We start from the raw sequence: 25,418 nt of genomic DNA on the forward strand, positions 1-25,418 counted from the left end.
TACAGCATAGTACTGTCCCTGAGTGATGCAGATTGATACATTAGTTCCAAGTATTGATATTTTATCTAAATAGACACATTTTCTAATGCATATTATTTTTATATTCTGATTTTAATGTGCAAGGCAGGAGTGAATAATCACCCTCCGCAGAATACATTAAGATTATATCGCAGCGCATCTCGTAGTAGATTATACTGTGGTCACTTATTTTCATTAGATGCTTCACATTCAAAATTGTAGGTTATTAACAAGAAAGGTGCCACAACACATGAGGATCAGAGCAACATCTGGAAAGCAACCACTGCCATGTGCCATCCCATAATAAGCACTAGTTTAATACAATGTAAAAGTTACTTCACAATTCCAGCAAATAGCCCAAACCTTAGATCCTACCTAGCAACTAGACACTCATTCTATTCCCACTCATTCTAGTCAAATAGAAAGCCATCATTATGCTAGGTTCACTGTTGCACATGTAACATGGTATTAATATTCTGTTTGATCAATTTGGGTCATAAGGATCTCACAGTATGTTTCATGTAATGGACAGCTACTGTAACTAAGCCATCTACTCCATTTGCTTCCAAAGTGCAAAAAATCGCAACCAAATTGAGCGCATATGCTTGACACTTGCTGAAGTCAATAAATATGACTCGTATTTACTCCAAACTGCTTAGCTAGCCAGGGCTTAGAATTAATTTTTGGTTTGAGGGGGATTTCCCCGCTTATGAGTAACAAAACTGTCCAAGATACCTGAACACATATAGTTTAAAAAAAGAAAAAACATAAATGCAGATTCACTTTGAATGTTCGATTGAACAATAATTAAAAATCAATTTTATGGGCTTGTGCTATTAGCTTATTCTATTGGCTTGTGCTATATGATACGGTCTCATAGAATTGTGATCGAAGGCTAACAACATGTTAGAACTTGGTAATGAGTTTGATTCACTGCTGTAAAGTAAAAAACCCAACAAACTGCGATTTCTGTGAGACATGCCACTCACATGCACACACTGCGGTCAATGTTCTAAAGCTCCATTTTGTCCTCCCTACTTGAAGCCTACAGTTGCGGGTGGGTGCTTGGCTTCAGTGTTTGTTTAAATAAGGCACTTTTCTTGCTTTTCACAAAAGCAGCCGGTACACTTACACACAAACTAATTTACTTGGAAATGACCCATGCAGCCTGAAGAACAGTGCTCACAATTATATTTTAAATTATACAATTAGGCTATTAATGTAAACCAATTTTCATTGTAAATGTATCAGTGGTATTTTCCCACTAATTGCAGACATATATACTGGATTCATAAAATGCATACACAATTCGCACAATATCCACACTGGATTTTTATCCCTGGCTATTTCAGTGTAGGGTTGCCGCGGTTACTGGTGTTACCGGTGTTCGGGCATACGCCAATTACATTAGGCTACTTGCCCACCGCCCCTACCGTTTTTTTTTTTATAGAAATAAACCCATTTAGTTCATTTTCGCGTATCAGTGCCCACGTTCATCAAATAAAAAAACTCTAATTTGTAAAATACTAAGCGAGTTACCAATAGCCCTACTTAGAGTGAGAGCACCTTCATTCGACAGACAGGAAAATGTAAACAGATTTACAACTATATATGAAATAGGTGGAATATCGGTAACAACCTGTACCAAGTTATGTAGGAAAAATGTCCTTGTTATCCTCCAGTGGTTATTTTTTCAGTACTTTTGCAATTTTTTTCTGTGCCGGCAAATAAATCAGAGGTGGTCCAGCGCTAGCTTTTGGTTGCTAAGGGGACGTGTATCGACCACCCCATATAAATGAATGGAACTAGACATAAATTTGCTAGCACACTGTGTAAGTGTCTTGTCTTGCGTATTTGAGGTTAATATGAGAAAGGGTGGTTGCTATCAGCACGTCTAGGAATCCGTGCATATTCACAGTTGTAACTCAAGTCGCAGGACGCAAAATAGCCGTTAGGAAAGCAGTTTGAAATTATGAAGCAACGTCTGCGTCATTGCTTTTAATGGGTCGCGATGAGATAATTCAGAGCGTGTTGCTCATCTTAAAGTTGATATTGGCTGTATTATTATAACTAAATGTATATGTATGAAGTTGGTTTTTTACATTTAGACAGTTTATTATGTGTATTTTTACAGGACTTACATTTTAATAGGTAACGATGTCCAGTTCTCTCTCATAAATACGAAGTAAATACACTAGCGGTTCAGGTCGATAGACGTCCCCCCCCCCCCCCCTCACTCTAGTCGGACTACGGACACTACAATAAACTGAAAGTGTCTGCTCCGTCCACGCGCGCAGCAGAGTTGCAGCACAGAGTAGCGGAGTCACATTCCTGTTGGTTTTCCTGGCAAAGAACATGTAAAGCACTGTCGCCAATTGCCAATTTAGTTTCAATTGTCTTTTTTTCATTTTGAAAAGCTTTTTGACTTTTGCCGTTTATCTTACATTACGCTACAATGTGTGGGAGGCTTTGTTTTTTTTATTAGTTTCTTATTTATTTGGTTCCTTTTTTAATTTGTTTCTTGTTTATTTGGTTCCATCCATAGTGTTTCCTAATTGCAATTTTTTTTTACTATGTATAGCCTATTATTTAAAACTTTGTGTAATTTGTGTTATTTTGGCCTATATCAGGCTACAGCATGGGTATGCCTAGGCCAAGCCGTCATCCGTCTTATTCATTTTGTTAATAAAAGCTCTATTTCTATGTTTAATATAAGAGAGTTTGTCATTGCACTTTGTTTTATTGTTGTTGTGTTTCATTAAAAAATAATAATGAACCAACCTTCTAAGCATTCGTGTTGTTCAAAGTGGAAGATCTAAAGATCTAACGTTAAAGATCAAAGTAAGCGCTCTGCAGATATTGAGCATCATCGACGAATATCTTGTAAAATGTCCGGTGTTACTGGTAACACCGGAGTTGTCATGAGTTTATTAACCGGTGGGAAATTTTCCTCACTGTGGCATCCCTATCTCAGTGTTGATGTAACTCCATGTAAAAAAGGTATTGTTACATGTTATGAATGTGCTGTCTGAAACTGCGGATGGCCTACAACGGCTGCTCATCTCGAACTGTTGCCATTACGGTGCTGCAATTGGATGAGTCTCACCATTTACATTGCTTATTTGCATTTTGTCCCTCAGTTTCATTTCACAGTCATTTATTTATTGAAATTAATTTAAGCTGCAAGAGGGACCCTATGTTCTTGAAACTTTTATTTTTTTAGGAGCTGCTGTGTGTTTATTGTTTTCAGTTGAAAAAGTAAAAGTTTTAAGGGAAGTTGATGCAAAGCTTTTCATTATGGGGTGTAATGAATTCTAGTCTATTTTTCTCCTTAGGCGTATGATTTTAACTTTTTACTGCAATCAAATGAGAAGAAAATTAATTTTTAAAAATATCAATACATCACCGTATCAAATTGCAGTACTTAGTGTAAGACAAAAACACAAAGATTCATATTATTGTATTGTGATCCACGTATCGGGATATATTTTATTGTGAGGTCCCTGGTGATTCACACCTCTAATGGTGGCTGAACTCGCTCATTCTAGAAATTGTCTAGGTAAGCTTAGCAAGATATGATTGCTAGCTAGTTCATAAACTCACATTTAAGTTAGTAAGCTAAACAGTTTATTAAATGTTTAGTGTAATATTTATTGAGTAAAGAATAGCAGGAGTGCATGTTATAACTTGCAATCAAGAGATATGATGTAGCGACAGTTAGCTAGCAAGTCACTACATTTGTTTTCTCTTTTCTACTACTTTTACCACATGTTTTGTAGGCATGAAAATGTGAGTACTAGCACAAATCAAGGTTTGATCGTGTGCAGTGCTCACCTTGTGAATTAGCTGCACTACTCCGAAAGCTAGCCAGCTTGTGTATTGGCCACTTAATTATCTAACAAGCTAACGATGCTGTACATTCTGCGTTACCATGCTAAATTATTTGCACATGCAATATAAATAAACAAAACAGTGCAACTGGATTTTATCTTATTTATTTGTTAGCTAGCTAATGTTTGTGTTTTTGGGTTTTTGTATTTACTTTATTTGTGCCCTGAGTGGAGCCTGCTGCAGGTCAGGCAGAGTGTATGACAATACGCTCTAGCTAGCAGATCACGGGTCAACACACCAAAAAAAGAACAATACAGGGACTGTGTCTGAATGAGCCTCCTAACTACTGTGTCCAGTCCAGTGTCCTAACTAAAGTAGCCTATGTGCTGTTTACTAAGCACACTGTGACGTATGAGATGGTCAGTATGCAAAAAATATCCTTCATGCTATTTTCCGACCGTATTGTGGAAATGGCCCTGGCAGCCATGCTCATGTTCCTTGTTTTTAAAGTGAAGCTGTTCATCAGACATTGGACTAAAATGCTTACACTGCCTGGTAATGACATGTAATGTAACGTGCACAACAACTTTCAGCTGGTAATGTTTAAGCCTGTGGGGTGAAGAGTTGGTACAGCCAATATACAAGGGATGTTCCTTGCAGAATTCTAAAGATGTGCCGGAAAGCAATAGCTTGAATTATTATTTCTTCCTTGTTTACGTCCATTGCAGCTGGCGATATGGCTGTGCCTGTGTGCTTTTTTTACTTCCACATTGGTAATCAAACCCTTGTGGGTGCATACAGGTTTTTTCAAGTGTAAACCGTGTTAGCACAGGTATCGGATATGGGTCACTTAAAAAAATAGATGTAAAAAAATTGGTTATACCGTAGGCACAAAATTTGAACTGGACATCAAGGCCTGCAATGTAAACATAGCCTTGTTTCCTGAAGAGTAGGCTCTCAATTATGCTCTACACTACGTACACCTGACATCCAACATCTCATCCAAAAATATGGGCATTAATATGGAGTTGGTCCACCATTTGCTGTTATAACAACCATCTGGATGGAAAATATCCAGAATCCTCTGGCACTTTTTTGCAAATCTATTTTCTGGATGAGTTGTAGTGAGTCTGGAGTGTTGAACTGGCAAATCTGTGACTTGAGCATGTTCTGGCACTCCTGTGAAAGCAGTGTTCCATTCTTCCATGATATATTCTAAGCATATTGTTTTTTAGACCTGTTCAGATTTTGGAAAGAATTATCTTATTAGATTAAAATGGACTAGAACACCAGAGCAGACCTCCCAATGTGTGAGAGAGATCCCTCTCTCATATAAGTAATAGGGATTTATTTACAATTTCACAGCTCATAACTGTTTTTCTTCTAGATCTAATTTCACCTACATTAGCAGGGTTGCTGATAGATAGTCCTTGGGTCCAGTGGCACAGTGTATTGCATTTTGGAACACTTGGGTGACTGTAATCTGATTGGCCTCATAAACCTTTGATGTGTTCAAGAGGCAGCTGAAATGGTAATGGTGAAAAGAGTGGTGTGCAATTTTTAGTAAATAGTGTCAAAAGCATGATATTTCCAGCACAGCAGATGTTTTTGTCAAAATTCCGTTGAGTGAGCGCTGCATTTTTGTGGACCACGTGTCTGTTTCAGGTGCCTGTTAAGGATTTACTTATTTGGCCTTGTCCGCTGTGGTCTAGTGCATTTTTCAAATGTTAGTTCCTCAAGCATACTCATCCATCATGCATTTGAAAATCTTCCTATATTCAAGACTCCTGTATACTGTCCACTCTTCAGCTTTTCAGTCAAGTGGAATGCATGGATTCTGTACAAAACTGCTTTTTGATTCTTTCCACAAAAAGAACTAGTGTAGTGACTCTATGCAGTGCTTGGATGAATGTTATCACTGAAGCAGCCAATCCTGACGAAAGAAAGAAGGCTTGCAGCATGTAGAGTCAAGTGTAGCTGTGTTATCAGGTCTGTACACAGGCTTGGATTTTTTTCTTTTCATCGTCTTTTTTCAACCAGTAATCTGTTTGTCTTTTTATGAAGAAATGCACCATAGCATGTAGACCTGACAGTTCAAAGGTTTTAATTTTCTAATGCATTCAGTATCATGTTATATTGAAGGCTGTTTAGGTTGTATTGGTTGTGGGTTTTGAATTGATTTTGTTTCAGTGTGACTTGCATGTCTACGGTCACTGAAATAACTTTCACTTTTCAATGTGGTCATGATAGGAGTTGTGTCTTCCTCTGTAAATGGTCTTCATCAGTGAATCCTGATAAATTCCGATAAGCAAGACTGAGCTTATCAAACATATTTGGCATCAGCTGTTCTAATGGCTGTTTATCATTTGAACTGTGCCACTGCTGAACATGTGCTTTATTTTGTTGTTATTAAGTTTTCTTCAGATACTGTAGATATCCTGTGTTTCATTATGTCCCAGTCTGTCTATAGAATGTAATTTTTTTTCTTCCTAGGATAATATTTTGCAGACAAAATGTTGCTTCAAGAGGACCAGTCCATATATCTGACCTACAGCATGTTCAATGCTAATTTACTTTAATATTTCTCTCTGTAAAATGACAACCTGCATGCAAACGTTTTTTTTAACCAGAAAGGACTGGTTCTCATATGCTGCCATGAAGCACATTTCAGCTGAGACTATCAGATAAATCCCAAGACCGAGACATGTTTCCAATGCTTTTTCCAGACTGTTGATTGGAGCTCCTCGTGCCAAGGCCCTGCCCAATCAGAAGGCAAATGTGACTGGAGGGCTGTACAGCTGTGAGGTCACCACCCAGCGCAAAGATTGCAATCGCATAGATTTCGACAATGATGGTAAGAGGTCTTCACACATCCATGAGTCCCGAGCTCTGTTGCACTGTTTGTGCATATCCCCTTCACCATAGTCTTGTACGACATACTCGCAGAAGTTCTACCTTTACTGATGTATCACCTTTGATGTTGCATTCATTATCGTAGTAGTTTAATTGTGTTTTTATTTACTTTTATTGGTGTACTTTTGTTCTGTTCTATGCAACTTGCTAGAGAAAAACATAAATAAAGTTTTTATCATGTGTTAGTAATTGCTATGTTGTGAAATCCACAGAAATGTATGAAATACATTTTTCCCCCCAATTTTGTGTGTGTAGCGGATCACAATGTTGAGAACAAGGAGAACCAGTGGATGGGGGTGACAGTTCACAGTCAGGGTCCTGGTGGGAAGATTGTGGTAAGTCTAACTAAGGACATGGAGGAGATCCTCCTGAAAATGCTTCCACGTGGCACTGTTTATGATACGGGTCCATCCTCATCCGGTTGTAGACTTGTGCCCATCGCTACCAGAGACGTCTGTTCGTGGGCACGCCACAGGAGTCCCGTGACATCACAGGACGCTGCTACGTCCTGAGTGAGGACCTCAGTATCGACCCCAACTCGGACGAGGATGGTGGAAACTGGAAGTTCTGTGAGGGCCGCGCCCGAGGCCATGAGAGATTTGGGTCCTGCCAGCAGGGTTTGTCGGCCACCTTTACAAAGGACTACCATTATGTGGTCTTTGGAGCACCTGGCGCATACAACTGGAAGGGTATGACCGAAGTATTGGCCTTTATACAAAAGATATAAAAGGACTTTGTATTATGCAAAGAGCAAAGAGTTGTTGATGGTTGCCTTTCAGACTCGTAGATTTATTTAGTTGAAAGAATGTTTTATGTTTTAAAAATTCACTTTTCCTTAAGCCGCAGTAGGAAACTTTCTCGGTGGTCACAGTGTTGTGAAAACATTTTTTTAAATCAAAACACTCGGTGGCTCTGCCCACGGAAAAAGCGACACACTTTGGTTGGTTCATGTTGTAAAGTACTTTGTTTTGAAAACAAGAACTCGGCCCATATCCCTGACTTTAGAATGCAGAATTTGAGGGTATGAACACAGTGTATGGTGCTGGATTTCTCTCACAGTGGCCCTTTTCTGATTGTCACAAATTAAACATGACTGTTCTCTGATATCTTTCTAAAAAAAACACAGTTATGTACTGCAGCTTTAAATGTAATTTTAAAAACTCATCAAAGCATTTACACATGGCTTGATACACAGTTACTGTATGTGTAGCTGAGCATTGCTTCTCTTGTTCTGTACGTCAGTTGCTCTAATAATTGACTTTCCTCATTACCCTAAATATGACTTAAATCAATGGTCTCACTCAATAAACAATGACGATTCTTTTTTTGTCACAAGTTGCTAGTAAGCCAGCTGTCACAATATCATACTTGCAACAGTCTTAAGGGATGTGTCTGCTTATAACTCCATAAATGACTGTAGAGATAGTAGTCTAGGTTGATTTAGGGTTGCGAATCATCCCATAAAACACAGAATCATCCCCTAATTGGAAAGGAAAAGACATGTTCTGTAGACACTTTGAGACAGCCTTAGGTGGCAATACAACTCATAAAAGACTCTCCAGAAAAATCAACCATAAAGTTTCTCATGATTCATCACAATTCCATGATCCACAATATTGCATCAGCGTGATGGAATCATTTCAATATATTCTGATTTTAACATTCACTCTAACATTCACTGACTCATTTGTAAACATTACATTTTCAGTTTCATGTTTTATTGGACTTTTGATTATGTATTTTTATATGATTTGATTAGATTTTGTCACATAATGTTTTCTACTATTAAACTTGAATAAATAGACTTTGATTACCATTCAGGTTTGTTACATGTTTTATACTGCCTTAGTATAATGGCGCTTCTTGTTTAAGCTTTTGTTTTGGTGGGGTTTGTTAGTCACTGTTCCAGCATCCAGCATAACCAGTCATCATAATCCATTCCCATCCCCTCTTTTCACCCACCCTCCACCCTCCCTCCTCCCTCAATCCTTCATCAGGCGTTGTACGTGTAGAACAGAAGAATAGCACTCTGCTGGAACTGGGTATCTTTGATGACGGACCTTATGAAGTTGGAGATGAAAACCGTTTGGACCAAGCTCTAGTGCCAGTACCTGCTAACAGTTACTTGGGTAGGTTTGCACATAAAATAGGACAGTGTGCAAATACTGTGATCCTTATACTGGCAAAACACAATAGTAGCATTTTTGTCAGAGTCCTTCCAACCGTCCTCTAGTCTGATTATATTTATCTCATAGCACTGTGTTTTGTGTGTTCAGGTGTGCTGTTTATGACGACTTTCCCTTCCTCTGAAGGTTAAAATGGAAAAAGCTTGAGATGTGATGGCCAATTGCTATTTAGGTTTGTTCCCACATGCCTAAACAGGATGTGTGCTCCAAATCCACCCTTTCTGTGCCATTCTCCATGTGAATGCTGCTCTGCATGATTACTGTCATACTTTGAGTCAAAGTACTCCCATCAGTTATTTCTTGTGAGCAGAAATAAACCCATTTGTGTTTCAGTAGTTTGTATGTTTGTGTCATGCTGTGACTATTAAAAACTGCATGTGCAATAATGCAAGAAATATTTATTTATAAGCATACTTTTCTTGAGGTGACCAGCGATAAAAAGGAATTAAATGCTTGTATACCAAATGATCATCATTTTGAATATATTCATCCATTATTATTATTCATCCATTTTACCAGCAGCCATACCACCACGCACTCTGCACCTGCCGACTGGCTGAAGCTAAGCAGGTGTGGGCTTGGTTAGTACTTGGATGGGAGACCACCAGGGAATACTGAGTTGCTGCTGGAAGTGGTGTTGGTGGGCCAGCAGGGGGCAATCCCTCTGGTCAAATATGCCCCAGTGCAGTGACGGGGACACTGTGCTGTAGGAGATGCCATCTTTCAGATGAGACGTTAAACCGAGGTCCTGACTCCCTGTGGGCATTAAAGATCCCATGACACTATTCGCAAAGAGTAGGGGGTTCCCCGGTGTCCTGGCTAAGATCCCAGATCTGGCTCTCACAAAAACTTGCCACCTAATCATCCCCTGATTTAATTGGCTAAAAAAATGTTCTCTTCCTCCAGTGGAGCTGCTCAGTGGCCAACAATAGAGGATTGTGGTTGTACTGGGCATCTCCCAGGTGTGATTGTGTATGAGTGTGAAGCAGGGTGTTCCTGCAAAAGAGCATTCATGCTCAGTGAACCTACCCTGGGTAAATAAAGGTTAAATAAAAATAAATTTAAGGCATTTCCATTCGGTCATTTACATAAAGTTGTGAATGTCCTATTCTTGCCACTCTGAGTAGCAAAATTTCACTTTGCAGGATTCTCTCTTGATTCTGGGAAAAGCATTACTATGAAGGACCAACTGACCATTGTGGCTGGGGCTCCTCGAGCCAATCACAGTGGAGCAGTGGTCTTCCTCAAGACGGAAGCAGACCAATACACTATGCTCTCACCAGAGTACACTCTTGAAGGGGAGGGCCTGGCATCTTCCTTCGGCTATGACGTAGCTGTTGTCGATCTCAATGGAGATGGGTATGTTAATCATGTGTTATGATAATGATGTGATTGCTGTTTTTTTGTCTCCACTAGGAATGTTGGTAGTTTTCTTGACTCTGGAAAAGAAATTATTCCCCAGGTTGAGCATTTTGTTGCTGGAGCCTACAGTCTTCCAACACAGTGATTGCTTAGCAGTGCTGGTGGAGAGGAGAGCGGAAAGCAATGGCGGCTGGCTGATGGCACTTCAGTGGCCATGTTTCTGCTAATCTGCCCTGTCCTGAATTTTAGATGGACATTACAGATTGTGAAAAAGACTAAGGGATGAATTGTTTGAAAAGTAAGGTGGTCCACTTAAGAGACTGGTTAAAGATTGATTGGTTAGCTCTTTATTCCAGGTGGCAGGATCTTGCAGTGGGCGCCCCTCAGTATTTCATGAAAGATGGAGAAGTTGGAGGAGCTGTGTACATCTACATCAATCAGGGTGGGAAGTGGGACAAGATTAAGCCCCTCCGTCTCAATGGAACCAAGGACTCCATGTTTGGACTGGCGGTTGAGAACATTGGGGACGTTAACCAGGACTCATATGAAGGTAGGCTCCAATAAGGATCCTGCCCTTGAGGCAGAAGTTAAAAAATACAGGTCCAGAAAGTAGAAGTCCTCCCTAGTGTTTTATTCCAATCATCTGAAGAACATAGTTCTTCAGCCAGGAGGTAGAACTAACAGGAGATGTCAGCTGAGTTCATGGACGAAACGCATAGTGTTATACTTCCCAGCTTTGCTTAGAGGTCCTGATCCTATAGCAGAGACAGGCTTAAGGTAGAGCTGTGTCACTAACTAACTGAGTGGAATTCTGCAGAAGTGGCACTAAATTGACTTTGTCCTGCTGGGCTAGAGTTGGTTTAATTCGGCCTGGGTTTCTTGGGTTTCCACTACATTAGTTCTACTGTAACAATACCCCAGGTGCCCACAGGCTACGAGTTATTTTTAGTGACAGATACGATTCTCTGCCAAATGAGACTCATGCTGCTGTAGTATTGTGTGGCCTATAGCATGAAAAACTGTCAAAAGCCTGTAGGAATTTGCATCAGAGAAGCAAGAGTCCCTTCAGCTTCAAAGCTCCTTGTGCAGGTGACAGCTGTAGCCTGAGTGAAACTGGGAAGAAAAATACTCTTCAAAAAACTATGGGAGTCCACATTAAAGAATCCTCTCTTTCTACCAGATATTGCAGTTGGAGCCCCGTATGATGGTGCTGGAGCTGGAAAAGTATACATTTACCATGGCACTGCTGATGGAATCAACACCATGCCAGCACAGGTCAGCACTTGTCTCTGATTGAGTACGGGTTTGGTCCAACACAAGATTTTCATTACTGACATATGAAGCGGTGAGATACAGCCTGGTTAAATAGGAATTGGACCCAGCCCTTGAGCTATCAAAGCAATGCAAGGAAAGTGCGAGCCAAGAGTTTTGCTATTTTACCAAAGCTGTCAAACCATGAAATACTAATACTATGATTTACTAAAAGAAAACATTTTTCATTTTAGGTTCTTGAGGGTGATTCTGGTATCAAGTTATTTGGATACTCTTTGGCTGGGAACATGGATCTGGACAGGAACTCCTATCCTGATCTTGCTATCGGGTCTCTTTCAGATACTGTATTTCTGTACAGGTAATTTTGTCATCTTTGTTTGCACAGTAAAAAAAGCTATTATTATTTTAGAAAATGTGGTTTGCAAAATATTATTACTTTTTTGACCTTTCAGGGCTAAGCCAGTTATAAACATTGAGCAAAGTATCCAAATCATGCCAAAGGAGATTGACCTGACTAAGAAAACCTGTGGGAACAGTATATGGTAATGTATATTAAAGTATTTTTTTTTAAATCCTTATTTGTTCAACATATACCTCTATGTATGTATATGTATATGTATTTACAGACAGGTGACAAAATGAAAAACCTGAATAAATGAGTGGAGAAACATAACAAAAGCAGGTGGTTAAATACAGGTGTACTGCATGGTACAATTAAGCAATTACCATCCTATAATGCCCTGTGGCATGTATAAAAAATACTGAGCAGCCCCAATTGACCTCAATTTTGGATCAAGATGGCAAGAGGAAAATATCTAAGTGACTTTGAAAGAGGTTTCAGTATTGTGGCACGGATGGCAGGAGCTTCAGTCACAAAGACTGCTCAAATGGCTAGTGTTTAAATGGGAACAGTGATTAAGTGACATCTGCATTTAGGTGTATGGGAAAGACATCAGTAAATATGGTTGGAAATTTTGGTCGAATGGACACTTTCGATGATTATGATGCTTGTGTATTAGTTCGATATGTAAGGAAAAACAGATGAGCAACTCTTTCTCAGGTGACTGAGAATGTCAGTGCAGGATGTGATTAGACTATATCACCAAGAACAGTTGGTCAACGAATGCACATTTGTGAGTTCAGCTCTGCAAAAAACTATAGGCACTGAGATGTGGAAAAAAGTGATGTGGTCAGATGAGTGTTCATTCACCGTATTCCCGACAAGTGGGTGAGTGCATGTGTGGCATGCACCAAGAGAACAGTACTGGCGTGAATGCTCAACCTTTATAGTGAGGGGGTCCGGTGGCTCTGTTTTGCTGTGGGGGGCATTTCCTTGGCATGGTCATTCTGAGTGATCTTTATCCTATGATGAAATTTTTCTATCCTGATGAGAGTGGTCTCTACCAGGATGAAAATGCCCCCATCCACAGGGCATGAGGAGTCACTGAATGGTTTGATGAGTGTGAAAATTATGTGAATCATAAACTATGGCCTTCGCAGTCACCAGATATCAACCCAATTGAACACCTATGGGAGATTTTGAACCAATGTATTAAACAGCGCTCTCCATCACCACTGTCACCAAATGAGGGAATATCTTTTTGAAGAATTGTGTTCCATCCCTCCGGGAGTTCCAGAGACTTGTAGAATCTATACCAAGGCGCACTGAAGCTATTCTAGCAGCTTGTGGTAGCCCAGCACCTTACAAGGACACTTAATTTCCCCCCTCATTAACTGGATACCCATCTTCTTGTGTGTGTATGTATATATATATATATATATGTATACATATATGTATATGTGTGTGTGTGTGTGTGTGTGTGTGTGTTTTGCTATGGGGGGCATTTTATACTTACACACACACACACACATACATTAGGTGTACATGATAGCCTTGAAATAGATAACGTAATAAATGAAGTGTATTTCTGACCTGAGTTAATTCATATCTGTAATGGATTAACTATATATGCATATCATATGTTCGGTTTGGGGTTTTAAAATGGCCTTCATTGTCCCTCCTGAAGTTGTTTTGTTATTCACAGCGTGTCAGTGGAAGCCTGCTTTTCCTACACAGCAGTCCCCAAGTCCTACAGCCCCAGACTGAGTAAGTGAATAATATTTTGCTGTGAAAATGTGCAAAGCAGCTAGTGGTGTTTGTGTGGAGGGCTGACATTTTGCTGATTTTGCTGGCAGCCTTGGCCTACTCACTTGAGGCAGAGGCTGTAAGGAGGAAGCTGGGCCTGCACTCCAGAGTCACATTCCTGACGAAGTCGAGCACGGACCAGGACTACCAGTCCAAGGGGACCCTGGAGCTCCGTGCACAGAACAAGAAAGCTTGTGTCAAGTCAGAACTCAAACTGCAGGTATTGTGTCCTTGCCCTGGCTTTGTATAGCTAAATGCTGAAACAGTGCCCAATTGGAAGCTTTCATTTGTGGTTTTTTTGCCTGGACCAATAAGTGAGCCTTTTTGGCTTGGTCTTCTGCTTGATTAAGGACCATATCGAGGATAAGCTACGTGGGATTCCCATTGAGGTGTCGGTGGCCATCCAGAATGCCAGACGCAGGAAGAGACAGAGTGCCCTCCCTGAGCTGGTCCCCATGCTCAATTCCAACCAGCCAAGCAAAACCGTTGCTGAGGTAACCAAACTGGAAAGAAAATCTTTTTTTAACCCCTTTGTGCAAGCCGCCTAGTGGCTGTCATACCGGCCTGCTGAGATTGCTCAACTCAGACATTCATTGCTCCTGCAACCAAAATACGAATGGATAAAACAAACTTCATTTTGGCTTCTGTTTTTATTAGATAATTTGGGTTAGCTCGATAGCTTAGTCCGTTTCGCTGGTGTGTTTCAGACTTAGATTGCAGCACACACGGAACAGAGGGAGTGTCGTGGGGGGGGGGGGGGGGACCGGCACAGACAGTTCGATTAACCAATAGGGAAGCTGCTCCTCCCTTTTGCCCCAGAAAGTACATGCGTTCGTCCAGACTACAAATGTATTAACCGAAAGAACTGGAGAGAAGAATCCTTAGAATAGTGGTTAGTACAGTTGAAAGCAGCACACAGCATTTTTTTCCTCCCTTTTGCCCCAGAAAGTGCATGCGTTCGCCCAGACTACAAATATATTAACCGAAAGAACTGGAGAGAAGAATCCTTAGAATAGCGGTTAGTACAGTTGAACGCCGCACACAAAATTTCTGGACCTTGGACTTAAAATGGTGAGATTGTATATAGCTAGCTAATCGGAATAAAACGAGACAGCATCACACCTGCCGACGAAGCACTCTGCCTGGCTGCGAGGATGGGGAAATCCTTATATGGTCATACGTAGGACAAGCCACATTGCATGCACTAAAATTAACACAGATTTGGGAATTTTGGCAGAATTATTTTTAAAAATCAGACCCAGGAGAGACATTACAAGGAATGGGATTAACTAGTTAAACCATCATTTCTTGTGTAAAAAAAGTTATTGACTTTATATTTCCTTAGAGAAAATTGGCCTCTTTTCAGGCTTTCCCCATTGACTTAACATTGGATGGGTGGGGTTCTTTTTGCAACCAGGCACTGCAGTTCACTCTATAGCCCCTGGGGTAAAAGGCTTCACTAATAGAGGCGAGTTGTTGGCGGTTGATTTAGATCTATGGGAAAGACATCAGTAAAAATGGTCAGAAATTTTGAATGCACACTAATGTGACACTTTTGCCACATGAATTCAGCCGAAGGCTAATTCAGCTTGCGCCGAGACCGCACCCTCACAGGTTTTGGCACCATTTATGCTACACACCAGTGTGACACCCCTGGGAGGTAGATGCGGCTGTTTTTGGTGTGCTCCGTTGGTTGCTGCATGGAGAGAGAGAGTGCACCCACACCAACACAAAATCAAATAAACAAACACCATCACCCTTCCCCCTCACGCGTTCTGGGTGAAAACAATAAACTTAAACAACAAACTAAAGTAAACAACAAAGACAGAAGAAACTCAAACCCCGTGACAGCTTTTCAGCTCGCCGCTGGTGTCAGCTGGCCAACTTTTCAGCTGACCATTCTCTTTCTCCGTCTTGGGGAGATAAAACTCGAACAGACTCATTGTCTCGGTGTGTGCTCTCGGTCTCGGCCCCAAACTGTGGATAGGAACACACCTTTCACCTGGGCAATATAAATAACATATTTTTGATAAGTTTATATTCGCATTGGTCCTAAGAGACAACAGTCCTAGCTGTTAAAATAGAATGTAAATGGCATGGAAAATACTCATTCAAATTTACTGCGTGCTCATACAGTATGTGTTATATGAAAAAATTTCCCATGGAGTGATCATTCTAGTAATGTGGTCCCATCCCCATGCAGCAAAAGATTACATGCTGTAGACTACAGAAAAACATGTGTGTGAATGATTTTGTATTTAGATATGTGTATCGCAATGTTTTTGCATCATTTTTCAATGTTATATCAATGTTTCATCTTAAACCATCATACAGGGGCAGAATTATGTGCTTTACAATTGTTGAGAAACATTTTATTCATTTTTGGAGAGGTTTTGGATAGGGTTTTGTGCTCCTAGATATCTTAGACCCCTATACTGATGAAAAGATAATTCTTCTTGAAAATGATGCAAGAGTGAGTTTCATTAGTCAAAACAGTTGATTTGTAGTGAAATATATGATTATGTTATGATTTAGAACAATGCGTAATTTAGATATTTTGGATAGATTTGGAGACACTAAGGGACACCAGGGTACACTGCTTACTTTTTGCTTCATAGTTCAGTAGTTCTCCATATGACCCTCAGGTTTTGCATACTTGTGGCCAAGGAGTTTATGATCTTCGCATGTATAGCTTTACTTGCTATATATAATTATATGACCAAAAGTATCTAGACACCCCTTGGTTTGGAGCTGTTTTTCATTGTTTGGGCAAGGCCCTGTAGTTCCAGTGAAGGCAAATGTTAATGCATTTATACTATAATAACAGCATACAATCACATTCTAGAGACTTATCTGTGAATATCTCTTACTGATGGGGCTGGCTGGCTTGCTGTCTCGCTGAATCACTGACTGACAATTTTTGAAACTTGAGCAAGTTGGTGGTGGTATTAATCCATTGTTAAAATGTGTGCGCATGGCAGTGGCATGCATTTGCGGCATTAATTTTAAACAACTGGTAGCATTAGGTGGGTACGATACGGACAGAAAAACAGCGCAACTGAAACGGTGTGTGTTGTAAGTAGTCCGCTTGTAAGTATTATGTTAATAGTCTACAGCAGATTTTGTATATTTGTTGGATAAGTATGAAAAGCATCCAAAAACATTAGCTAGTTTGCTTGCTAGTGAAGTAGTTTCTATATTATAGCTCAATGGCTTGTCACAAGTAGCTAACATTTAATGGTGTGCTGAAAGGTTACCAATGGCTAACTAGCTACTTGGCTAACGTCTATTTAATAGTGAAGCTAGAAGTGTTGGCTATCGATAGCCATTTAGGTATGGCAAGGTCTGGCTATCGATAGCCAGAAAGCTTGGTTTCATCTACTGTTTTTTGATATTGATAAAAAAATGAATAAACCATTTATGGACAAAAAGACATGGGTCAAAGGTTCCAGTTCCTGGCCGACTGTTTCCCATGCTGTATCCAGAGTCTGGCTGAACTAGGCTTGCCTAGTCTTGTTTATAGTTAAATTTAAATGTTAAATTAACATTATTAATTTCTGGGCTGTTCCAGGTCAGCTTCTTGAAGGAAGGTTGTGGATCTGACAACATCTGCCAGAGTAACTTGGAGCTGCAGTACAGGTTCTGTTCCAGAGAACCCAACCAAGATGTGTTTCCTCCACTGCCTCTGTGAGTTACATGCCAATGAGTGATTGACCTGAAAGGAATAATGACTGTCAGTCATAAGCATGAAGTGCTGATTTCCAGAAATGCTGACAATTGTTTGCCCCACAGGCAGAATGGGGTCCCAGAGATATCGCTCAGTGACCAGAAGGACATTGCTCTGGAAGTCACAGTGAAAAATAATGGTGGGGATGACGCCCATGAAGCCAAGCTGATTGGGATGATCCCTAGTGCTCTGTCCTACTCTGCTTTCCGCTCGCCAAATAGCCCGGTGAGTCTGCATCTTCTTGGTTCGCATGCACATGTGACATCTTTCTGCTAACCAGGCCTTTAATTGCCTCTCTTGTCTCTTTCTGGGATGACCAGGTGATTTGTGCAGCAAATACAAATGGATCAGAGGTTAAATGTGGTTTGGGGAATCCACTCAAGAGAGATTCTGAGGTAATACATGGAACAGTTTGCTCTAATCCTGTGTTATCTACCCTCATTGTTTATTTACGTCTTAAAATTACATTATTTGATAACCTTGTTTTCAGGTTACATTCCACATAATATTGAGTACTGCTGGCATCTCTTTGAACACCACAGAAATTGAGCTTGACCTTCAGCTTGAAACGTAAGTAGCTGTTGCTGTTTCAGACCATAGTTCTGATGGTCATGGTGGTTGCTTATGGTTTTGAATTGGCCTAAGTGGCTAAATTGCTGCAATAGAAGTAAAATTATTAATTATTAATTATTTAATAGTCAGATAAAAATATAGTGTAGAAGTACTTAAGTACAGTTTTCTGTTCTTCCAGGACCAGCGAACAGAAGAATCTGAGCCCAGTGAAAGCCAAGGCAAATGTAGTAATTGAGCTGCTGCTATCAGTGTCTGGGTGGGTTTATTATACAAATCTATATTTATTATTCCTGTTTTCTAACAGCCTCAACATAAAGACTGGAAGCAGTGTACGATTTGATGTTGTCAATGAGTTCTGTGACTTTTGAGACTTATCTGCATGTTATTTGGTTTTTACCAGATTGGCCCGGCCATCACAGGTCTACTTTGGAGGAGAAGTAACAGGAGAGAGAGCCATGAAAACAGAAGATGAAATTGGCAGTCTGATTGAATATGAATTCAGGGTATTTAACGTTTCAGTGTTCCCAGAGTTTCAGCTTGCTACAAAAATCTGTTTCTTCAAGTATTGTTCCCTGGGATCAATTTTAATTAAACATTTTTTTTTGGTGTTGGGAGAGGGAGGTTGTTGGGTTGAAGGAGGGCAGATTAGTTCAACAAAAAATGGTCCCGCATTTTTAAATAATTGATCTTAAATATAGGCGTTGGTCTTAAATATAGTTATAGTAGGTTGGTATGAGATATGTTTTCAAATTTATTTCTCCAAATGTTTTGTAATTTTTTTAAAATTATGAGCCGCATTATGGTGCTGGGTGGGTCATCGTGTTAAGACACTGTTCCTGTGGATGGGCCCTGTGATGTATCAAAATCAGACAGTACCAGTGGGTGACATGAGGCCATATTGGCAGATTCAGTAGATTCAGTATGAGACCGTGGGGCATGCACCACCGTGGGGTGCCTTAACCGAATGAGCCACCCAGCAACTCTTGGAAGGGATTCAGTTGATTCAGATGACAGTCTCATCACTTGCTAGACTCACCTGCTGGTCGAGCTGGTACACACAGCTCATTTGTTGCACATGATGGGTCCTGGGACATGAGCTTCCTCCAGCTCATGTCTGTACAAGCCCAGCTAATGGCCTGTAGCGTAAAAAGAAGCATCATCTTGACATGGCATGTTTTGGAGTAGAGTGGCATGGCTGGTGCTTTTAATATTAGGGAAAGGGTGATTTTTAAAAATCAAGAACCACACATGTCCAAGTAAACCTGGTAACATACAGAGCCCTTTTGGTTTAATTTTATAGTTTCACTAATAGGCGTGATCCATGATCCATGTGGTTTATTGGGAACATTACAGATCAGACCCTTCACTGAAGTAATATATCATTTTTTTAACACACTGATTTTTTTCTTTCTGTTCTTACTATACAGATTATTAATTTGGGTAAGCCACTGAAATCATTTGGCACAGCATCCCTGAACATCCATTGGCCCAAAGAGAATTCTGCTGGGAAATGGATACTGTATCTTGTGAAAATTAAGACCAATGGGCTGGATAAAATCCCCTGCTCCCCTGAAGGAGAGATCAGCCCACTCAGCCACATCAAGGTGATTGCATTTATTCTTATAATTTAGAACTAAGTATGCACAATAATATCAGGGTACTATCTGTAACTGCCAATAATAGCTTCATACAAACTTTTTGGTATCTGCCCAGTGCTAAGATTATGGCCAATATGATGGACCAATATGATAATACACATGGACCAGAGATGCCACTATGATATGGCGCCGTTGCCCTTAATTGAGTTGTAATGGAGTTAATATATCGTCCTCAAAAAATAGCCAAATTATAGTCATTTATTTGTTATTTCATTTTTATTTATCACCTTTACCAGAAACACTCACAAACAAAGCATTATGGTAGGGATGCCCCGGTGTGAGTTTATGATTGTTTAACTGTATAAAATAGCATAGTATCCACAATTTTTCAGTTTCACAGTATGAATGAGTAGCTAATACAAATGCCGTCAATATTACTTATCATATATCCTCATACTTGCAATCTATACCCACACATTTCATGATTATAAAGAAATGTTCATTGTTCAAGCTAAGGACTTTTCAGTATATTTAGGCTAGAGACATTTAGAGGGTTTTAATCAAGCTATTAATTAATTGATGCACGGTGGCAGGCAGCACACTTTGCATGGCTTCCTTTAACAGAGTCGGTGAGCTGCTAAGGCTCAAGGTAGCGGCATGCAGTGTCATTGCAATCTTAAATCTTGAATCAACACATTTAACGTGTGTAATTTATATGAAATGCCTTGATATATCACCAAAACGGTTATTACAATGTGGGAAAATATTCATAGTATGGCCATTGAAAATTCTGACATTGATATAGGCTACCATTAAATTACTATACATCCCTATTATACAGGCTAAGTAGCTCTCTGGACACATACTTTCTAAATAATAATAAAGTAAAGAATTTTGTTAGACAAATAAATATATATTTATTTTTCCTTCATAGATTTATGACTGTGCTCAACTACTTCTATAAATGTGGCACAATAGGTTGGACAATTTTACCCTTTTTAAACCTGTTTAGCCTTTAATGTGACTGCTTAGCCTGTCGTACTACAAGACATGCTCAGGCAGAATAGCCGCTATTATGAATCTGTGGTCTGTCAGAGGTGAAATATTGGGAAACTTCATAGCCCAACATGCTTTCAGGAATCCAGCACATCACGGACAAAACGTGAGGTAGAAGAGAGAAAATCCTCTGACAAAGGAAAAATATCCCTACTAACAGACAAAAGAAAATACAAAACTCTGGTAAGCAAATTTTACTAATGTTAGCACGCCTGAACAGTCAAATCCTGAACCCTAATAATGTTATGGAAAGTGTTAATGGTAATGATGAAGTAGTCTAAAAGTGTTGTGTCCTTTCAGACATGTGACAATGAGGCAAAATGCGTGCAGATCAAGTGCCCCCTGCAGGGCTTGGACAGTAATGCTGTCATTCTTCTGAGGGCACGACTCTGGAATGCCACCTTCATTGAGGTGAGTGACTTTGAGGAATGTATTTTATATTAGACTGCTATATTATATATGATATGATATATGACATATATATATATATAATATTACTGAATTTAAAAGAAAGATGAATTTTATTCAATATTTATTTGTCTTCAATAAAATTATACAATATTCTTCACTGAGTGTGTTATTTTTCAAGGTGTTCATAAAAAATATATTGAGGGAAATATTGGTTGCATGCATTTTTGCATGTATTTTTTTAAATTAGTTTGTTGTGTTTGTCTTCACGTAGGACTATTCAACGTTGAATTACCTTGACATCATTGTGAAAGCTTCACTCAGCCTGGATGCCTCAGCGAAGAACATGGCTCTGAGAAAAGCTGAATCCCAGGTAAGCAGCCCTAGAACTGTACAGTTCCGTAAAACTTGTGGAAGAGGTTCCAGTGAAACAGGAAAATCAAGAATTTAAAAAGATGAGCGTGGCCTAGACAGTTTGGCAGCACCATGTTGCCGATAGTCTTTTTATGTTATTCTCACCATAAGTAAAAAGGTGATTTAAATGTTCTTAGGTTAGGGTGACGGTGTTTCCAGAGAAGTCAGCTGCACAGTACAGTGGAGTTCCCTGGTGGATCATTCTGGTGGCCATCCTGGCTGGCATCCTTATGCTGGCACTGCTGGTGTTTCTGCTCTGGAAGGTAAGCAAGAAATACAGGAGCCATCTCCTGTATCTCTGACTACACTTTGTCTTTAAGACTTAAGTTTAAGAGGAAGAAATGGTCTAAATGGGGAAAAAGTGATCTAATCGTAACAGTGGTGAAGTACAATGTCACATGGCAATATTAGCATTTCTAAATGATTACAATTCCTTTGCAAGCTTGTTCGGTAACTATTTTTTTATGAATGCACAGAGCACAGTGAAAATTGCGACTTGGCCACAATTGGCCTTCCCAATGATCCAACACCTTCCTTCCTTTTAGTGTGGTTTCTTCAAGAGAGACAAAAAAAACAAGTATGATGCTTCGTATCACAAGGCTGAGATCAATGTTCAACCATCTGACAAAGAGAGACTCACTGCTGATGCATAGTGCTGGACTCCTGTCCTCGGTCCCCTGGGTAAACCTCATCAGTGAATCTGTGGTACTTGGGTATCGGCAACAGCATGGAGAGGGGCTTAAAGTGTGCTTTAAGGGAAATGCTTTTCTTGCAGTGCCTTGTCAGGGGAGTAGCGGGGCAGCTTGTGTGTAGATGTCCACAACATTCACAAGAATTCACAGATGCCAATGCTGTTTATAAATTTTATAGTTGAACAACTGGTCTAATTGCATGCCCACAAAATGCCTGAGCTTGGTTTCTGACCCTTGATTGTGTGTTAACATGGCCAAAGATGGCCAGTTCTGTTGAACTTTGCAGCTTCTGGCTCAGCAGCTGTGTGTGCCTGGAACAAGCTATGTCAGAGTGGTTTCCCTGTTTTTCTCCTGTGTTTCTGCAGGTTCTTTCTTTTTCCAGGCTGTTGTTTTGCCAGCCTGAATACTTGGGATACTTTGTGTGGAATGCTTTTCACTTTGTCAAGCATGCTTTTACGCAGTGTTTGTCAAGCTGCTTTGCTGAAGTCCATAAACTGTCTTAAATTTCTATGTGAAATGTTAAACAAACTGTTCAAAGGTCAAAGACATTTCACATGAAATAATTGTGCTATGTATTGTTGTTCCGCAGTGTGGATTTTTCAAGCGTTCAAAGTATGATGACAGCATTCCAAGATACCATGCTGTACGAATAAAAAAAGAAGAACGCCAATTTAAAGATGGAAAAGCCAAACTTGACAACCTTGAGAAAAAACAATGGATGGCGACATGGAATGAGAATGAGAGCTACTCTTAAGACTTGCTGGCTGTTACGATGATGTTGCTAGAAGCATCTTGGCCTCCTGCTTAAAAAAATGTGTCTAATGCCTTGAGTCATGCATCATAGAACCAAGGGTCTTCATTTTGCACAATTTTTTCATCTTATTGTATATATTGAAAAGCAAAGTGCAAAGAAAAAAGAGTGACTTTCATGCATCCCACATGGATTCTCAGAAATGGCAACACCCTAAGGTCTAAAATGTTTAACCTCCTAAGACCTGATATTTCATTTGGGTCCCTTGCAAGGGACATGAGTCTCTGGTCTCAAGAACCATATTCTACTATGCTGAAACGTAGATTACATGGGACATTCAGTAAAAATAAAATAAATATTTTTGAATAGATTTTCACTGCAATGTTTTGTCATCCAATCCACTTTTATTATGTTTTATAAAAAATTAAAATGCTGAAACTTTCTGCCAGGTCTCTGGAGGATTTCACATTGGCATCACATTTAGCTTTATGGATAGGAAGAAGGAAATCAAAGCTTTATTTTTTAAATTTTGCAGCTTTCATTCAGACTTATTTTTTGTCTGACTGAGTGATCACATGGTTTTTCATTTGTAATTGCACTCCTGAATTCTCTCATGTTTGTTCCATGATCTTATATTCATCTTTGTCACGCTGAACTCTTTCCAACCTTCTGGATGTTTTTTTTAAACGTATAGGCTTGAACATTTTGTACGTTTTGTATATATCTAAATATTTGTAGAACAATGTGTATTTATTTTTTACCATAGACTGTTAATGATTTAGATCTTCATAGGCCAAAGATTCTTACTTGCTATCTCAAAAAAGGACATTTTATCAGGTGATGGAAGGCAATTTGGAAATGTTAATGCAGAGCCGCTTGGGATGGTGCTACAGAGGATTAGTTTTATGTTCAATCTGAAAGTATTTTGAAAGACTGCAAAAATATTGCACATCACAATCATCCATTTTTGACATACTCAGCGAGTCATGGTTTGTCTTTTTAATCAAATGTACTATTGCTTATCAATTAGTGATTTTTAATAAGACAGTGCATACATTATGTTGAGTGCTATATGACCAATAGCAACCTATTGTTTAGTGTCCAAATGTGCTAGTGCATGTTTAGAGTGCCTGCTGACTAAAATTATGTTTGTAAAGCTAGCAGTGCCACTTGAGATTCACCTCAAAATAAATGTACAATTTTATATCAAATTGCATAATGCATTATATTGCAGCAGTTCTACATCTACGTATCTACGTATTTTAGACTGAGGAGTAGAAAAAATGTATATTGCATCATGCAAAACGTATGTACACACATAAAGTGATATACTGTAGCCCATTTTTTTGATAGTATTTCAAATCCTTTTTTACTTTTTTACAATTGAATAATTTTTTAGTGATGCTCCATAGTGATCTGGACACTAAGTGATAAAAATGGTAAATAATTCCTAACAATAGAAGGGAATTGCTGTAACCGTTTCAAGTGATTTCACAAGAATTTCACTAACCCTCTGTTGTACCTCCTAATTTTGCGCATTACTAAATAAAACAAAAAGCAAAATGGCTGTGGCAACAAAAAATTGAATTTTTTTTTAAAATACAATGTGCAGGTGCAAATTTTACAACTTTAACATTTATTGTTATTATTATTATCATTTTTTGCTATTTATGCTACTTTTATTTATATTTTGCAACAGCATCTGCATGTGTGCCTGATAAGAGCTTCAAAAGGACATCTGTGACATCAAGCATACTAACACCGTTGTACATTTCAACAGTAGATAAAGTGAACAGATGATTTTGCTATTTTCAAGAATGATACCTTTAAAAAGAAAACTATGTGGATATTGTTCATTACAACCCCTTAATTGATTACTGCTACCATGAGAAATGCTCATCACAACTCAAATGCTTCTTACTCTAATTCTGTGTGTAGGCAATGCATTTTCTTAACATTTTAAGATTAAGTCTGATCACTGGCTCTCTTCTCAATACCCCTACCCTCCCCTCCCCTCCCCTCCCCACCAAACCAAACTCCTTTTGTATTACCTGTGGATAAAAAAGAAAATAAAGAGGAAAAAAGCTTTTGCATTTTCATGGTTCTTTTTTAAAATACACACATACAATTAAATTCAGAGTGAACATTTCTGTTTTATTTTCCATTACACAACATTCATGTGGCAGGTACTTATCCAGACAAATTCCATGATTGTGTTGAATTCATCGAACTGTACAACTGACAATTGACAATTCTTTAAAATTGCATCACCATTGATAACAGAACTGCAGGCATGACACAAAACCCCATAATGAAGAAAAAACTCCAAAATGCCTGTCCGACAGATCAGAATCACTCGTCAGGAGGTAGTCGTGGATGTGTCCCTGAGTAGTATCTGGAGAAGACATCACGGACACGAACTACGAAGGCTACACTGCAAGATGCAGCCCACTAGCTTGCTGCAAAAACAG

General features: G+C 39.3%; 1 protein-coding gene across 2 annotated transcripts in view; it reads left to right on the forward strand.

Moving 5' to 3' along the window:
* The window catches only part of itga6a (integrin, alpha 6a), a 34,455-nt gene extending 9,415 nt beyond the window's left edge, over positions 1 to 25,040 (forward strand). Inside the window, exons 2-26 of one of the 2 annotated variants that reach the window (XM_064327194.1) lie at positions 6,576 to 6,703; positions 7,018 to 7,097; positions 7,190 to 7,451; positions 8,760 to 8,891; positions 10,094 to 10,307; positions 10,667 to 10,860; positions 11,491 to 11,585; positions 11,816 to 11,940; positions 12,035 to 12,124; positions 13,628 to 13,689; positions 13,779 to 13,948; positions 14,079 to 14,222; positions 17,300 to 17,415; positions 17,521 to 17,680; positions 17,776 to 17,850; positions 17,946 to 18,025; positions 18,207 to 18,284; positions 18,429 to 18,531; positions 19,456 to 19,632; positions 20,764 to 20,865; positions 20,983 to 21,093; positions 21,365 to 21,463; positions 21,642 to 21,767; positions 22,050 to 22,185; positions 22,786 to 22,926. In XM_064327194.1, coding sequence (XP_064183264.1) covers positions 6,576 to 6,703; positions 7,018 to 7,097; positions 7,190 to 7,451; positions 8,760 to 8,891; positions 10,094 to 10,307; positions 10,667 to 10,860; positions 11,491 to 11,585; positions 11,816 to 11,940; positions 12,035 to 12,124; positions 13,628 to 13,689; positions 13,779 to 13,948; positions 14,079 to 14,222; positions 17,300 to 17,415; positions 17,521 to 17,680; positions 17,776 to 17,850; positions 17,946 to 18,025; positions 18,207 to 18,284; positions 18,429 to 18,531; positions 19,456 to 19,632; positions 20,764 to 20,865; positions 20,983 to 21,093; positions 21,365 to 21,463; positions 21,642 to 21,767; positions 22,050 to 22,157 — 3,031 coding nt within the window. In that variant the 3' untranslated portion in view covers positions 22,158 to 22,185; positions 22,786 to 22,926. Of the gene's footprint in view, positions 1 to 6,575; positions 6,704 to 7,017; positions 7,098 to 7,189; positions 7,452 to 8,759; positions 8,892 to 10,093; positions 10,308 to 10,666; positions 10,861 to 11,490; positions 11,586 to 11,815; positions 11,941 to 12,034; positions 12,125 to 13,627; positions 13,690 to 13,778; positions 13,949 to 14,078; positions 14,223 to 17,299; positions 17,416 to 17,520; positions 17,681 to 17,775; positions 17,851 to 17,945; positions 18,026 to 18,206; positions 18,285 to 18,428; positions 18,532 to 19,455; positions 19,633 to 20,763; positions 20,866 to 20,982; positions 21,094 to 21,364; positions 21,464 to 21,641; positions 21,768 to 22,049; positions 22,186 to 22,785 lie in introns of both variants that reach the window. The other variant, XM_064327193.1, reaches the window with a different exon arrangement.
* Positions 25,041 to 25,418: the final 378 nt, after the last annotated feature.

The sequence above is a fragment of the Anguilla rostrata genome, chromosome 3, assembly GCF_018555375.3.
Source record: "Anguilla rostrata isolate EN2019 chromosome 3, ASM1855537v3, whole genome shotgun sequence".
In the NCBI taxonomy this organism is placed as follows: domain Eukaryota; kingdom Metazoa; phylum Chordata; class Actinopteri; order Anguilliformes; family Anguillidae; genus Anguilla; species Anguilla rostrata.